General features: G+C 39.8%; 1 protein-coding gene across 3 annotated transcripts in view; it reads right to left on the bottom strand.

Moving 5' to 3' along the window:
• Positions 1-13938, bottom strand: part of LOC123968088 (rap guanine nucleotide exchange factor 5-like) — a 26188-nt gene continuing 12250 nt past the window's right edge. For all 3 annotated transcript variants that reach the window (XM_046044574.1, XM_046044572.1, XM_046044571.1), the window contains 15 exons: positions 10265-10343; positions 9804-9948; positions 9616-9713; positions 6901-6931; positions 6598-6676; positions 5311-5460; positions 4647-4744; positions 4362-4484; positions 3748-3926; positions 3480-3570; positions 3340-3390; positions 2959-3046; positions 2744-2808; positions 2577-2631; positions 1-2207 (listed from right to left, as the gene is read on the bottom strand). In XM_046044574.1, coding sequence (XP_045900530.1) covers positions 2089-2207; positions 2577-2631; positions 2744-2808; positions 2959-3046; positions 3340-3390; positions 3480-3570; positions 3748-3926; positions 4362-4484; positions 4647-4744; positions 5311-5460; positions 6598-6676; positions 6901-6931; positions 9616-9713; positions 9804-9948; positions 10265-10343 — 1451 coding nt within the window. In that variant the 3' untranslated portion in view covers positions 1-2088. The remainder of the gene's footprint in view (positions 2208-2576; positions 2632-2743; positions 2809-2958; positions 3047-3339; positions 3391-3479; positions 3571-3747; positions 3927-4361; positions 4485-4646; positions 4745-5310; positions 5461-6597; positions 6677-6900; positions 6932-9615; positions 9714-9803; positions 9949-10264; positions 10344-13938) is intronic.

Raw genomic sequence — 13938 nt, forward strand, 5'->3', positions numbered from 1 at the left:
TGATGAAAAATATTTTATTCCATGCACAGTTGACATTGGTGCTCAGTCCATGGTTTGCCATATCATGCACACCAGCCAAATCAGTGCATAAAAACAACATGAAATCAAACAGAATATTTATTGAACAAATAAATAATTCTGAAATAAATAAATATCCTTTTCCAGAATGTAAGCATATATATAAATACAGTATAAACAGAATCAACTGTACATTGTTGATGATACAAATGAAAGTCAAAATAAGATAGATACTGCTAAACCATGTGCTCTCCATGTTTACTGTTGGCTTTAAAATCCAAAACATACAAATAACAATTTTGACAATGTTATGCAAAATTCCATCTACAACACTTTACAACTCCTACTTAAATGTCCTAAATAGGGGAAAAGTGAGAATTTTCAGTCGACCAATTTAGAGAAGAAATACTATATCTTCTATAACTACACATACAGTAGTGTTACTACACACTGTACAAATGGCTTCTATCTTTCTTTCTTTCTTTCTTTCTCTGTTTTTGTCGAGAAGGTGCTGTAGTACTTGATTTTGCTATTGTTCCACTTATAGAGACAGTTCACCCAAAAACACAATAAAACATATTTCTCCTAGACAACATCTAGATAAGAGAGATCTGCTGTGGATCATTGAAGGAGTAGCATTTGGTTTTACTATAAAGCAGTTCGCATTGAAACTGTTCAGAAGAAGGGTTATTGTGGGTTGTTTTGAGTCACCATGTAATTGTTTTTGGAAAGACATGTTGCTGCAGAGTTACTTTGAGTATCATAAAGCTAAAGCCAATATTTCCAAACCTCAACAAATCAAACCAAAACTATCTTGATGGCTGACCTTTTAATATACACTGAGGAGAAAATACATTATGTTGTGTTTAACATATCTTTAAGGACCAACATAGATGTATCCGTACAGGTCTGCTGCTTCTTTTACCTGATTGTCCACAGCTCAACTAGATGCATTTCCTCATACCACTGCTTTTTTAAAAAAAAGATAAGCAATTAGCATTCATTTGAATGAGCATTCCTACGGCTAACATACGTGTTATAACTCACACACAGGACACACAACTCTTCACACATACCAAAGAAATACAGTATACTATGTATTCTTTTCTAATTTCCTGTTCTTACACCGTTTGAAGTGTGTAAAGCCTCATCTAATACACTGTGCTTTATGGTTAAAGAATAGAAAACTGCATGGTGAGATAATTCTGCAATGTAAAAATATTGATAATGAAAATAATATATTAAAATGTTAAATATTCTATCATTTTCACAATTTCTGTCATCTTGATTCAGTTTAGCAAGACATCAGCTTGTTGTGCACACACTGTTGAGCTCTGAGAAAACACAAGTGTGTGTGCAGTATAGGACTGAAAATACTCTTTGATTAAATCTGATGAAACAGCCTTCTGCAGCCAGATCTATAAACGCTGTCTGGAAATACATCAGATGTATCACAAGTTCTGAATCTGTATCTATGAGCTCAATCACTTTATAATGTGTTGAAAGCTCAGGTAAAAACTTTTTCAAAAAAGGCTAGTAAGGGGATTTTTTTCACACATACTATTCTCAAGGTCTATGCTCAACACATTTGCTTTCTGTAGCTTTTTTTTTTAGATGCACTTCCTTGCAGGCTGTTGATTCTCCACAAAGGGGAGCTGTTGGGTCATTGTCAGAACCATAGACTGTGTACAGTATATGTACAGTCTATGGTCAAAAAAGCTCTACACCTGCCAACCTCTGCCATCTGTAGGAAAGGAAAGTAACAGCAGCAGCAACGGGTTTGGGCCTACAGGTCTAGTCATACTGCTTTCAGGTGTTTTGGATCAGTGACACTGTAGTGGAACTAAGGAAACATGTATGCTTTTAACCTAAGATGTCTTTTGCTGTTTATTCCCATCTCAGTGGGAGAGTTTTTCCTGATTGAGCGGCTCCCTCCCGTAGTCTGCCAGGATCACGCAGCGTCCTCTGATTGCTGACGGAGTCCTGAGAGATAGATGAGACGGCGATAGATTGTTCCTTGGCAATCAAGTCTGGCTGACGCACAGGGGGAGTGCAAGTAAGAGCCGCTCTCTAAGCACGGGGCTCCAGTCTGTGCGACAGTTCAAACAGAGTCTGCTGATTGTCGATGATATGAAGGTAATCAATGTAGGCTCGAACCTCTGAGCTGCTCTTCTGGGTGATCCCATTGCCTGGAGGGAAAGGAAAGGTTTTACATCCAAGACAGCAGCATCCAGGACAACTTTTCTGTCTGTATTATGCACAAAAGTACACACACGAATTGTAACCTGAATGTGCAGGGATATCGTGGAGGCTGAACCCTGCCGAAATTATTTTTATGTCAAAAAGTAAAATGGCTGTGTACATCTTAGTAAGTAGTATTCACCTGATTTTAACTATAGGGAGATTGTGTATTTCAATGTTAACAGTTTTTGTCCACGGATGTTGTTGTTGTTGTTGTTTACCTTGACTGATACTTTCTTCACTTTTTTAAAATGCCATTACACCACTGATTACACATAGACCAGAATTACAAAGAAAACAAAGCATTTGTTACTGACCCATTTGATCCTTCTGACACTGCCGGATGTGCCGCACTGCATCTGCTATCATGTGCTGGAAATAAACATGGCTTCAATTAAACGTGCATTTTCAAAACTCTGCTCTGCTGTACGTTTTCTGTGCAGAAGCTACAAAGCTTAAAGCTACAGAGTGTTCGTGAACTCACCAGCTTTTGAAAATTAACCAGGTTATCGTGAAACGTCTTGTTGCCTTCGTGAATGAACGTAATATCTAGAACAGATAAACATTTAGTTAGTAGTCACCAGAAGGTATTTGAGGTAAAATGTCTGTTTGTATGTATTTGCATGTCAATTCTGCCAATCTTTCACTGCGCTCTCCTCCTAGTTGTGGGGTATTGAAGAGACAGAGCAATGAGCACACCTTTCAGTAGCAGAGGAAGAAAGGGGATCTTTGGCGCCTTCATCTTCTTGAAGGAGTCTCTGTAGGCCTTGTGGTTGAGCGAGGGATCCTGTGAAGACATTTTCACAACCAATGAGTCTAACCCTCTGGGGGTGAATGTGTGGGCCTGTGCCTGCATGCTTTGTTAGAGCTGAATTATGACTTCAGTGGAGACTAATGATCATCTGAAACACCTGATGTTTCGCCTGATGTTTAGAGATGAAAAACATCTGTTTGTCTCGCCTCATACAGAGAAGCATGAGTTTGTATTCCCTGTTACAGTCCCTGTTAGTCTTGTTTTTTTATTTATCAGATATTTACAGTGTAATGTATACACATAGGTGAGTGCAATGAATCACTTACTGTAACTGTCTCCAGCTCTGAAAACAGCTTTTTGAATTTCCCAGGAATTTTCTGCAGAGACAATAACAGGATGTTATGTATAGTACAGTATAGTATCTCCAGTATAATTCAGCTATAAAGCTGGCACATTTGATTCTTACCTCCCATGTCTGACTGAGGCGGCTAACAGCTGCAGTGTTCAGGCCCATTATAATGGCAAAGAAACAGTTGAGGTTCCTCTGTGCTTTACAGCTATAAAAGAACAAGTACACAAAGATGCAGTTTATTGATTTGCCAGTGGAGGGGGCAGCATCCCTAAAGATTTGAGGGCCGAAATGCGGTTGTGCTGGCCAGCAGTGTGAGAAGCCTGTGTGTGTATGATTACATCAGTACATCAAAACGCAGGAGGATTAGAGTAAAGCTACTAACTGGGCAGCAATCTTGATGAACTTCTTGATGAGTTGGACCCTTTTGCAGAGCATCGGGCAAAGCAACACCTCAGTCATCACCCACAGCTGGACTTCATTGCAGCGCTGCAGCAGCAGCTCTAACGCCACGGTGTGGCCACTGCTACTGTGGCGGCTGAAGGTGAAATAGACGAGCTCTTGCTGTAAAAGAACAATGTATACTCATGAGAGTTGAGCAGAGCACGGCACGTGACGCTAACAGCACGTCACGTGTGATGTATTTTAGAACTGTTCAGGCCCACAGGGGGTGCATTTTAGAGGCAACCAATTATACACGTCCCTTTTTAGCGTGTAAGAGCTGTTACCATCAGGCAGATGGTACAGGGTCCCATCCCTCCGAACAAACCGGGCTCGCAGATCAATTGTATTATTGCATTGCTGAATAAACTGAAACTACAATTACTGAACCTCAGGGTGTGGGCATGCTGCACCTTCTTATAATGTGTAGAGCACTCTGGTGATGTTTTGTATTGGTATCATAGTTGTAGGTTTGTTGGTCTGACAATTGCTGTATGGCACACTATGAATTTCCAAAAGTAAAATATCTATCGAAAGTTTTCAAGCTGTGGGACAAACCTCATGTATTGAGTGAAAGATGGTCCAGTCAAAGCTGGTGAGAGCAACAGCCACGTCCCATGTGTTTAAACTGAGTATTCGAGCCGTCCTCTGCTGCAGCTCTGAATTGTCTGTGGATGGGTTCTGAATGGGGAAAACAAAAGAAAAACAATGGCAACATCATATCACCTGAAAGACTGACAAACATTCAGAGACACACTGTTGTATTGTAGTGTCAAAACACTGTTTTGACACTACAATACATGTACAGGATCTTTAAGTGACATATTGCGGTGATATTCTTACCAGGACTTCACCCAGATCCTTCCTGCAGACATGCAGCCTCCCCAATGGCCGTAAAGGATCGGAGAAGACTCTGTCCTGAGGCTGCAGAAGGAGCCTTCCTGCAGGGGAGAAAACATGCCACAAACAGCAGAATACCATTAAAAATCTGCCAGGCAGCGTGTAAGCAGCTGTCAGTCGCAAGAGATAAGCCTTGCTGTGCCAGGCTCCACTCTGAAGCAGCCAGTTACTGATAACAGATAATGACTTTATATTACTGGACTGCAAATGCTTCTACCTTTAAGCTGGAGATATTTAGGTCATTACTGTTGATTACAATCTCACACATTCATGTCTGGGCTCAATATACAACTCAATACAGGAAAAAAACTTCAAGTATGAAACATTGTGAGAAAGTAAAATGCTGTATGATTGAGTTTTTCACAGACAATACATCCTTTCATTTTCTACTAGTGTTGACTTCAACAGGATAGCTTATAACTTTATAATCATCTATTCTAATGTATTAAATACAGTCGTACACTGGTGTTTAATTTTTATATCATCAAAAGTGCAACAGACTACAAATTTTCTGTTCAGACTGCCACTACAGTGAGAGTAATTTATCACACAGCGCTGTAATGATGGTGGTAATGTGCTGTAACTGCTTAGTAAGATTTGTATTTACCTCCAGGGTAAGTGACAGCCACCAGTACCAGTTCCCCCAGTGGGACATCCATCCTTTCTGCCACTACCTGCAGCAGCTCCTGGGCCACTACCTGAGGATGGGCCCTCATACTTAGATACGAGTCCATGGTGATATACACATGACACAGCACTGTAACAGAGAGGATGTTTCAGTGAGGTACAATGTAGAATGCACAGTGCTTACATGAAGTGCAGCTCTTCCCATGGCCATAATAACCTGTTAGGGCACCTCAGAGAAAGAATTTGCTGCTGGGTCACTATTGACCACACATCCCTAACCAAATCCCACTGCATAGTGTATGTACCCTGTCATCTCCAACTTCCCAGTGCACACAACAGACTATACATGATAGCTTCATTATATAACCACAGACAAACCAGTAGTCAGATGCTGGAGTACTAAATGGGACCAGATTTAAATAATGAAGCTGTTGAAACTAGATTATGACACAGGGCCACAAGACTAGCGAATCATGTGGTAATCAAGTAGAATTTTATTGGTGCAAATTCCTTCAGAAATGTTCACTAATCAAATTATCAGAATTTCCCTGTGGCTTTTGGGGCCCCTGGGGGTCTTGGGCAGTTACCCCCTTTGTTGTGAGAGCTGATGTAAAACAGTTTGGGGCGTATTCTAGAGGCAGGTTAATCAATGGAGTGCTATAGAGGTGCAGGTTTTCTTACCACAAACTACGGGCAGTTTGTCTAGTCAGTTAGCGCACCTTCAATCAGAAAGAAACCAATGAATTAAGTCACCTGCTTCCATCTCTGAAACATCAGGAAGGAGAGGATACAGCAGGGCTGCCACTTATTGATAAGGTGAGCAGAACAACTGACCCTCAACTGCTCCGGTGTAACCACTCAGTGATCAGCTGTAGAGAACTGTGTAGTGTGGCATTACTGGGCCAAACCAAGCATACTCAATAGATTCCTCTTGATGAAGGTAAAGGGTCAACTGGGACAATTTATTTGATTGAAAGTAGTTCAAATGAAAGCAGAAACCTCTAACACGGGTTTCTCAAAACCTCAACGGATAAAATCTAGACTATCAAGTGTTTTTGTTTTTTTAAATGTGGGTGAACCTTAAAAGAAGCAAAAACTGATCCCAATTATTCATAACTCAGGAATTTGCATTTCCAAACCTTCTCATTGATTCCCTGGAAAGATTCCCATTGTTCTACTGTTCAGACTGAATGTCTCCTTTCTACAGCTTTGGAAACAACGTATGATGGGAGGAATGCGTGAAGGAACACCATGTTTTATGACTTACCTTCCTTTGTCTCCCTCTGTGTGCCTCTGGACTGGAGCCCATTCTCTTTCAGGCTCAATTGGTGGAAAAGTGCTTTGCTCTAAAAGGAGGGAAATGCGTAGATTTTGACACACACTCATATTGCCTGAGAACACTGGGCATTTCGCTTGAACAGCAGAACAATGTCTTTAGCAGGAAATGTGAGGACAATAGCTCCAACACCCAAACGAGTGTGTCGAAGCGGGTAGCCAGCTCTGTTGAAATAAAATGACTTGCTGTCACAGTGCCCTAAAAAGAGAGCAAACACAAGATCTTTTCACTCACCTTTCTTTGAGGGGAATATTCATCCACCGTACTGGAAAAAGAAGAAGAAATATATCGGTAAAGTGAAAACTATCATGTGCCTACACATGCACAAAAAAAATAACCGTACTTTATCCTAAAATAAACTCTCATCTGAAGATTTTCCTTAGGCTGCAACTATGTCAAGTAGAAAAAAACTTCACCATCCACACAGTCTATAATCAAGGTAAGGTACTCCTCTGCTGCATTCACTCCATTATTTAAGATCAGTGTCAAGGCCAGATTAGAGTGCTTTGTAGATTTTTAGACCTTCCAATGTGATCCCTTCATTCAATCACCCTATTCTCATCACTTAGGCCCGGCTAGCATGATGGAAAGCCCCGTGTCTATTATCATCCCTCAGCTTTTACTGGGCTCTGCAACACAATAGTCATGTTGGCACAAAGCCTGCCCTGAGGGATCCCCTCTCTTTGGCCAGCAGCAGTCCAGCTCTAATGAAAAACCTGATTCCCACTGTCGCGTCAAACCAGAGCTCAGGATATAATGCACTCTCTCACTCCTCAAGAAAACAGAGTCACTGTGGGTGTCAGCGCGCTCGGTGAGTTATGACGCCACATGACGAGAGAGTGCAAGAGAAGTGGTGTTTGATTCCTAAGCTTTCACACGTGTATGACTTGAGCTTTCTTTTGCACAAAGGCCAGATGGGAGTTGACGGGAGCAAAGGACTAAATGAGGCTTCTTTCTATAAAAAATGACACCTTTTAGCTTTGCACTCAGTAGCAGATTGCCACAAAGCAGTCAACCTTGCCCTCCCCCGGGATGAGCCTGATGGTGAAGAGTATGTCAGTAACACCCACACAAAGTCCACAGCTTTAAAGGAGTGGGTGTTGTGGATCCCCCTCCCTGGATAAAAACATGAATAAAGCAGGGCCAGATAATGGCAGTGAAGTCAGGTTGAATTATCTGCTCTGGTTTCTAATGGGCGGCAGGTTGGAGCATCCCCAGGGAGAAGATCTGATTGGAAGCTGTGGTTGAGGGAGGAAAGGGGGGGACATGGGCGTGGCAATGTGTCTGGTGACTGGGGGTTGTTTACACTCTTAACGTCAAAGAGCAATGTGTGTTTTTTTTAAACAATAAACTGTAGCTAAGCAACAGTTCCACATTAACAACAACAACAAAACAGACCAATATTAAAAATGCACATCATTATCATCACAAATATGTCTTTCTCAACTTCTATGGTCAATCCATAACTAACTAAAAACATTCCTTCCTTTCCTATATGTAAATTATATAGGAAAGGAATAAGTGTGCAGTTACAGAAAGGACTTAAAGACAGATGGAACTAGACGAGTTTGTTTAACATTGGAAATCATGCATCATTGTGTCTGTCTACATACTATATATGTATATGTTGCCTATATGTTCTGTATGCATGCAGCCCGTATCCATGTGAGCATTTATAGTATGCATATGTATATTCTATATATGTCTATATATGTGTGTATATGCATGATTATGCATGGGTAGATGCAATAAGCTACTGTAAGATTTCAGCCTTCCCCCCTCTGGTCTCTTTTTGGTACAGATCTATTATTTTGTCATGGTGTAAGCACATGCGAACAATTTTAATTAGTATAATTCATTTAGAAGAAAAACAAAAAATTATACAAACAACCCATGTACCAGTGAGCACCCGATCCAAAGGGCCATCTTGCAAAAGACAGAATTTGTGTTAATGTGTTTCAATTAAAACATCCTGTGTTTGCTACCTGTGCATAGCAGGACACAATAGCATCATTTAAGTCCATTTTATTAAGGCGCGGCACACAGTGGTCTCTCTCAGTACAAAAGAATCTAATTTGGCAAAATCAATAGGGTTTTTCTTTTCTATAAAGATATATAAACTTTGTTTTGTATTATGTCTGTATATATCCATACATACGTTGGGGACGCATTCAATGCAGCTTTTTTCTCCCTGACACGATACCTTAACTCAGTGTGTCATACTAAGCACCGATCTGATATAAGTGGTTTCTTTTTCCCAAACTGAAAATCTGTACACTTTGCTGCATGGAAGTCATTGGTATAATTTTAATATACGGTAACATGAGGCCAGTGATTGCTTTGGCACTAAAAACTGCAATGGCGGCTCATAATGACTGAATGGAACTGTTAGTAACTTATCTAATTACTATATTTCTCAACACGTCAGAAACCATAATTATGTGCCTCATTGTGTTTATATACTGTATACATATAGATGTGGGATTATGCTCATGAGTTTGACACCATTACTATGCTTGAGACTGTGTCCAGTAAACAAGTGGTGAAGCATGGCAAGTGACAAAACATCTGACAGCTTGTCATTAATTCCCAAAATTCCTGTATTTCCTCAATTTAGGAGATTTAAAATAAAGCACATGACCTTCATGTTTCCGTGCATAACTCTCCAGAACACTGCAATTACTCTTCAATCTCTGAATGGATTCATTGATGAGAGGCTACATAAAGCCACCAAGCAGAGAAGGAGGTCTTTCTTTATACTCTCAACTAGAGTCTCTGCTTCTTTTCAGGCCTCCAACAGTCACAGTCATACTTGCTGTTATAAACACTCAGACGTCATATCAACAAAAAAATTGGTTTTTCAGTTTTATAGATTATTTATGTATGTACTGAGTAATAACTAATGACGTATGATTATATGACAAAATAAGTTATCAAACGGTTACTCACTGTCTGCGATGCAGCTGGTACAGCTTCTGCAGTTCCCTCACATCCTTCTCCAGGGCTGGGTGCTCATAAAGATCATCCAACACATAACGATACAAGCTCTGGAAGGAAATGTCAATTCTCATTTGTCCCATATTAAGTCCACCTCATACCCAGTTTCCACCCTTTCCCTTGTACATTATATTTCCTACCTTCATTAACACTTTGACATGCTCGTCTTCCCTCAGGAAATCTTTGCATAGGGCCATCCACTGTGACACCAGGTGTAGGACTTTTTGTTTCCTCTCCAGAGCCTCCTTCCTGTCTTCTTTCCCTCTGTATCGCTTGGTGCAATAAGTAAGATGCGGTTAAGGCTTTAGCACAGATAGAGAGCGACATGAAATGCATTATACTAATGAAGCACGGATAAGGCCAGTGTATGTGTGTGTGTGTGTGTGTGTGTGTGTGTGTGTGTGTGTGTGTGTGTGTGTTGTTGATTTAAGGATATGCGGCAAGAGAGAATGTTGGATGAACACAGTTGAGTGAAGTGGAGCAACTTTGAGTCATTAAAGCAGTCGTGTTTTTTATATAAAACAACTGTCTGTCTGTAGCATTCATAAAGGCGGAAGATTTGTAATAATGTTGCTGTGAAAACCCCTGTGTTCAAGGATATTGTCCCAGCAGTGCTTGACATAAATCACTGGTCGACATGAACACGGGGTAGGTCAGCAGAAAGTCATCCAGAAGCGTATCTGCAAAGAGAAATACATGAAGACAGAAAATGCTAAATTTTCTTGTGTTATAACTTTAGAAATGGTTCAACTTCTACTAGTTAACTGAATGATCGACTAGTTGTCAACTATTTATTAATAACCAACTATTTCGATAATCGATTAATTGGTTTAAAGGTTCAGTGTGTAATATTTAGGAGGATCTATTGACAGAAATGCAATGTAATATCCATAACACTGTTTACAGTGGTGTATAAAGACTTTACATAATGAACTGTTATGTTTTTATTACCTTAGAATGAGCCATTTCTATCTACATACACTGTGTGTCCCCGAACATGGACCTCGCCATGTTGTGCCGCCATGTTTCTACAATAGCCCAAACTGACAAACTGCTCTACAGAGCGTGTTTCATCTCTACGTTGAATACGAACAAAGACGGAAGAAGAAGAAGTAGTAGTAGTAGTAGTAGAAGAAGGAAGAGACCTGCATGCTTGGTAAAGGAGGGGTGAGCTGTGATTGATGCTGCATTCATGTGGTGTCGGAATAATCATGATTGTTTTTTCCTACCCTCTATTGCAAAAAGAGGAATAAAGTGTATGAATAAGTATACATAACAGTTTACAAAAATATAAGAAGTACAACAAGACACAAATAATAAAAACTTAGCCAGGGGTAAAGATTTCACAGCCTCTTTTTGTTGTTGAATTTAGAAATTAAATTGAAATTAGATATCGTAGATATCTTTGTAGTAGTGTCCATGTCGATTCCACATTCCAACTTAAGAGCACAAGAACACACAACCCGGGAAATGGGAGCGTTTGAATTCACTGTGAGCCGTTGGTTGCAATTTGCAAACTTCACCACCAGATGGCACTAAATATTTATACACTGAACAAAGTCTTTTTTTGTTTAAGACAAATGGTTTGATTCCAGCTTCTTAAAAGTGAATATGTTATAGTTTCTTTATTTCTCTCTGGCAGTAAACTGAATATCTTTGGACAAATGTGGACAAAACAAGACATTTGAGGATATCATCTTGGGCTATGGGAAACTAATTTTTCACCCTTTTCTGACATTTTATAGACCAAATAATGAATTGATAATTGAGGAAATAGTCGACAGATTAATCAACAATGAAACAATCATTAGTTGCAGCTCTACTGCTGAGCTTGTACTTTTAATTGAGATGGCAGCTCAGAAACTTGGCTTCAGTTTTTCCTGTTCTATTTCAATAATACCCGATGGAGAGCTCATTCTTTGCTGTCAAATATCAGTTGACAAGCACTGAGCAGAGACACTTCAGAGGCGAGCATACTGTGAGAGACCTTTCAGTGGCACATTATTCTTCATGGCCAGTCTCAGATAATCACTTGTGCTGAAACCAGTGAGGATTTTTCACTTGCAACAAGTTAAAACAAGCCTTTACTGGTTTTATCTTGAATCTCACACATTCACCATTGCAGGCTTTATCAGTAAAGATAAGCCAATAATGTTAATGTGCTGGTCGACTCTCTCTGACCTCTGATGAAGTCTATGTTTTCATTGTGATAATGTTGAAAACAGGAAAGCAATCTGATATTGCTTAGCCATCATCCTAATATGTTTACAGCATTTTCTGCCACCATATCCTTCTGTGATTTCTTCCCCAAGGTTACACATGGGTAAGTGTTCTGTAAATGGATTAAATCAAAGCTGGTAAAATAGATCACCAGGTCACTTTGACAAGTCCCTGTAACATGAAATGCATGTAGTCTACACCACCACAATACTTATTTTTGCCATGACAAACAAAGACTAAACATGACTCCTTTTATTTAGTCAGTTCTTTTTAAAATTACATCCAGAGCCCCTTTCTCCCTGAATCTCTTATTGAAATGTAAGTAATTATTCTTAGGACATTATAACACACTCTGTAAAAAGTGCTTTACAGAAATGGACATAAAAAATTAATTTCTAAGGCATAAAGAGAAAGAGAAGGACAGACATGCTGCCCTGCCACAAGTGAAAAGCTTTACAAATCCTATTAGGGCCAACCTTCTCTCAACCCCTCTGTAAGTGTGCCTCACACCCAGAATTGTAAATTCTCCCCTTTAATTTCACACTGGCTTCCCAGGGCCTTTGTGCGCGTTCTGGTCCACAAGACTCTCTGACATCATTATGTTAATCCGTGCAGAGCAGCTGTGGATGCATCATTATGAGAGGTTACACTCATATACAGTAACCCACCTTAACACAAAGCCAGAAAACATATCACAAAATATCAGCCACCCACATACATACATACACACACACATTCACCAGATGTACTACTCACTCACACTGCTGTGATTTTGTGTATTTTCTCCAAGCTATCTAAACTGAAGCACTTTCTCAGGAGTAACAGCTTACATACTACTCCCCAGGCTGTACACTCTGCAAGTTTTTTGAAGTTAGAATAAATATTTAATTTTACGACCTGAAGTCATATTCTCAAGTTTTTTCTGGTAACACAGCAAAAAAGACGGGAATTTCCTGCAGAGTAGAACTTTATCCAAACTGTTTAGCAGAAGATATGAACGTTGTGCTATGTAAATAACAGTGATCCTGGGTTGTGACTTATACACACTTGCCATTTTTATTTTTATTATTTCTTCCAGTTATCATGAGTAGTGGGCCTGGATCAAATAAGTGAATGTAGGACAAAATTGTATTTTACACTGATGTTTCGTGCTCCTTCAGGTACTCAAACAAAACTAATTTTGCTTTCTTTTCAGAGGATATGCAGAACGGATTCATTGATCTAGCTTGTCAATCTTTTGTGAACTCAATCAGCCCATCAGTCAATCTGCCAATCTATTTTGCATTCCAATAAGTACTCGTAAAATGGATCAATGCAGCCTTTGAAATAAGCATGTTAATGTGTCGCTTATTGCGAGGAAGTCATCCTCTTGGTGTCAAACCCTGAATTATTATTTACAGATACTCTGTATTAAAATTTTTATTTTATTTTATATCCGCTCACTTAAGGTGGTGTTTTTTTCACTACAAATAATCATAACCCCACCCCCGACAGGGTTCATCAGAGCTGGAACATCTTCTCATTAAGCACACAAATGTTTCATTACATGTTTTGTTTTCAGAGCTGGCAGTGTGCAATGTGAATCTGTGCAGAGCTGGAATCAATAGCTGCACTCAGAGATTGGGCACAGGAAAGAAGGCAACACTGTACACTTGTGAATGCTACCCACAATGCTATGCCACAGAAGGAAACGCTAGCAAATGGAGATCTTCGAAGTATAGTCTACTGCAGTTTGCTTTTCCTCAAACATGCCTGTGGTGCCTTCAGAAAAGTGCCATCTCTTGCAGAAAGATAGAAAGCTACTCTGCATTCTTAATGTTGTGTACTGATTACAGGTGGAAGCAAGTGCTGCCAAGATGAGATAACCATGGCTTTCTAATGTGCTGTATTCATAAACACAACATCAACAATAATCTGTTGCAATCAGCCATGTTGCTGTGAAATCTCTCTGAGAAACCCTTGGGAGAAAGACCAAACGCGGCAGCTTGGTGGTTGCTAAAATAAATTTCTTGTTGGTGAAATGATGAATCTCATGCTATCATGCTTCTGGTGAGC

This window comes from Micropterus dolomieu, linkage group LG03 (genome assembly GCF_021292245.1).
Source record: "Micropterus dolomieu isolate WLL.071019.BEF.003 ecotype Adirondacks linkage group LG03, ASM2129224v1, whole genome shotgun sequence".
Lineage (NCBI taxonomy): Eukaryota > Metazoa > Chordata > Actinopteri > Centrarchiformes > Centrarchidae > Micropterus > Micropterus dolomieu.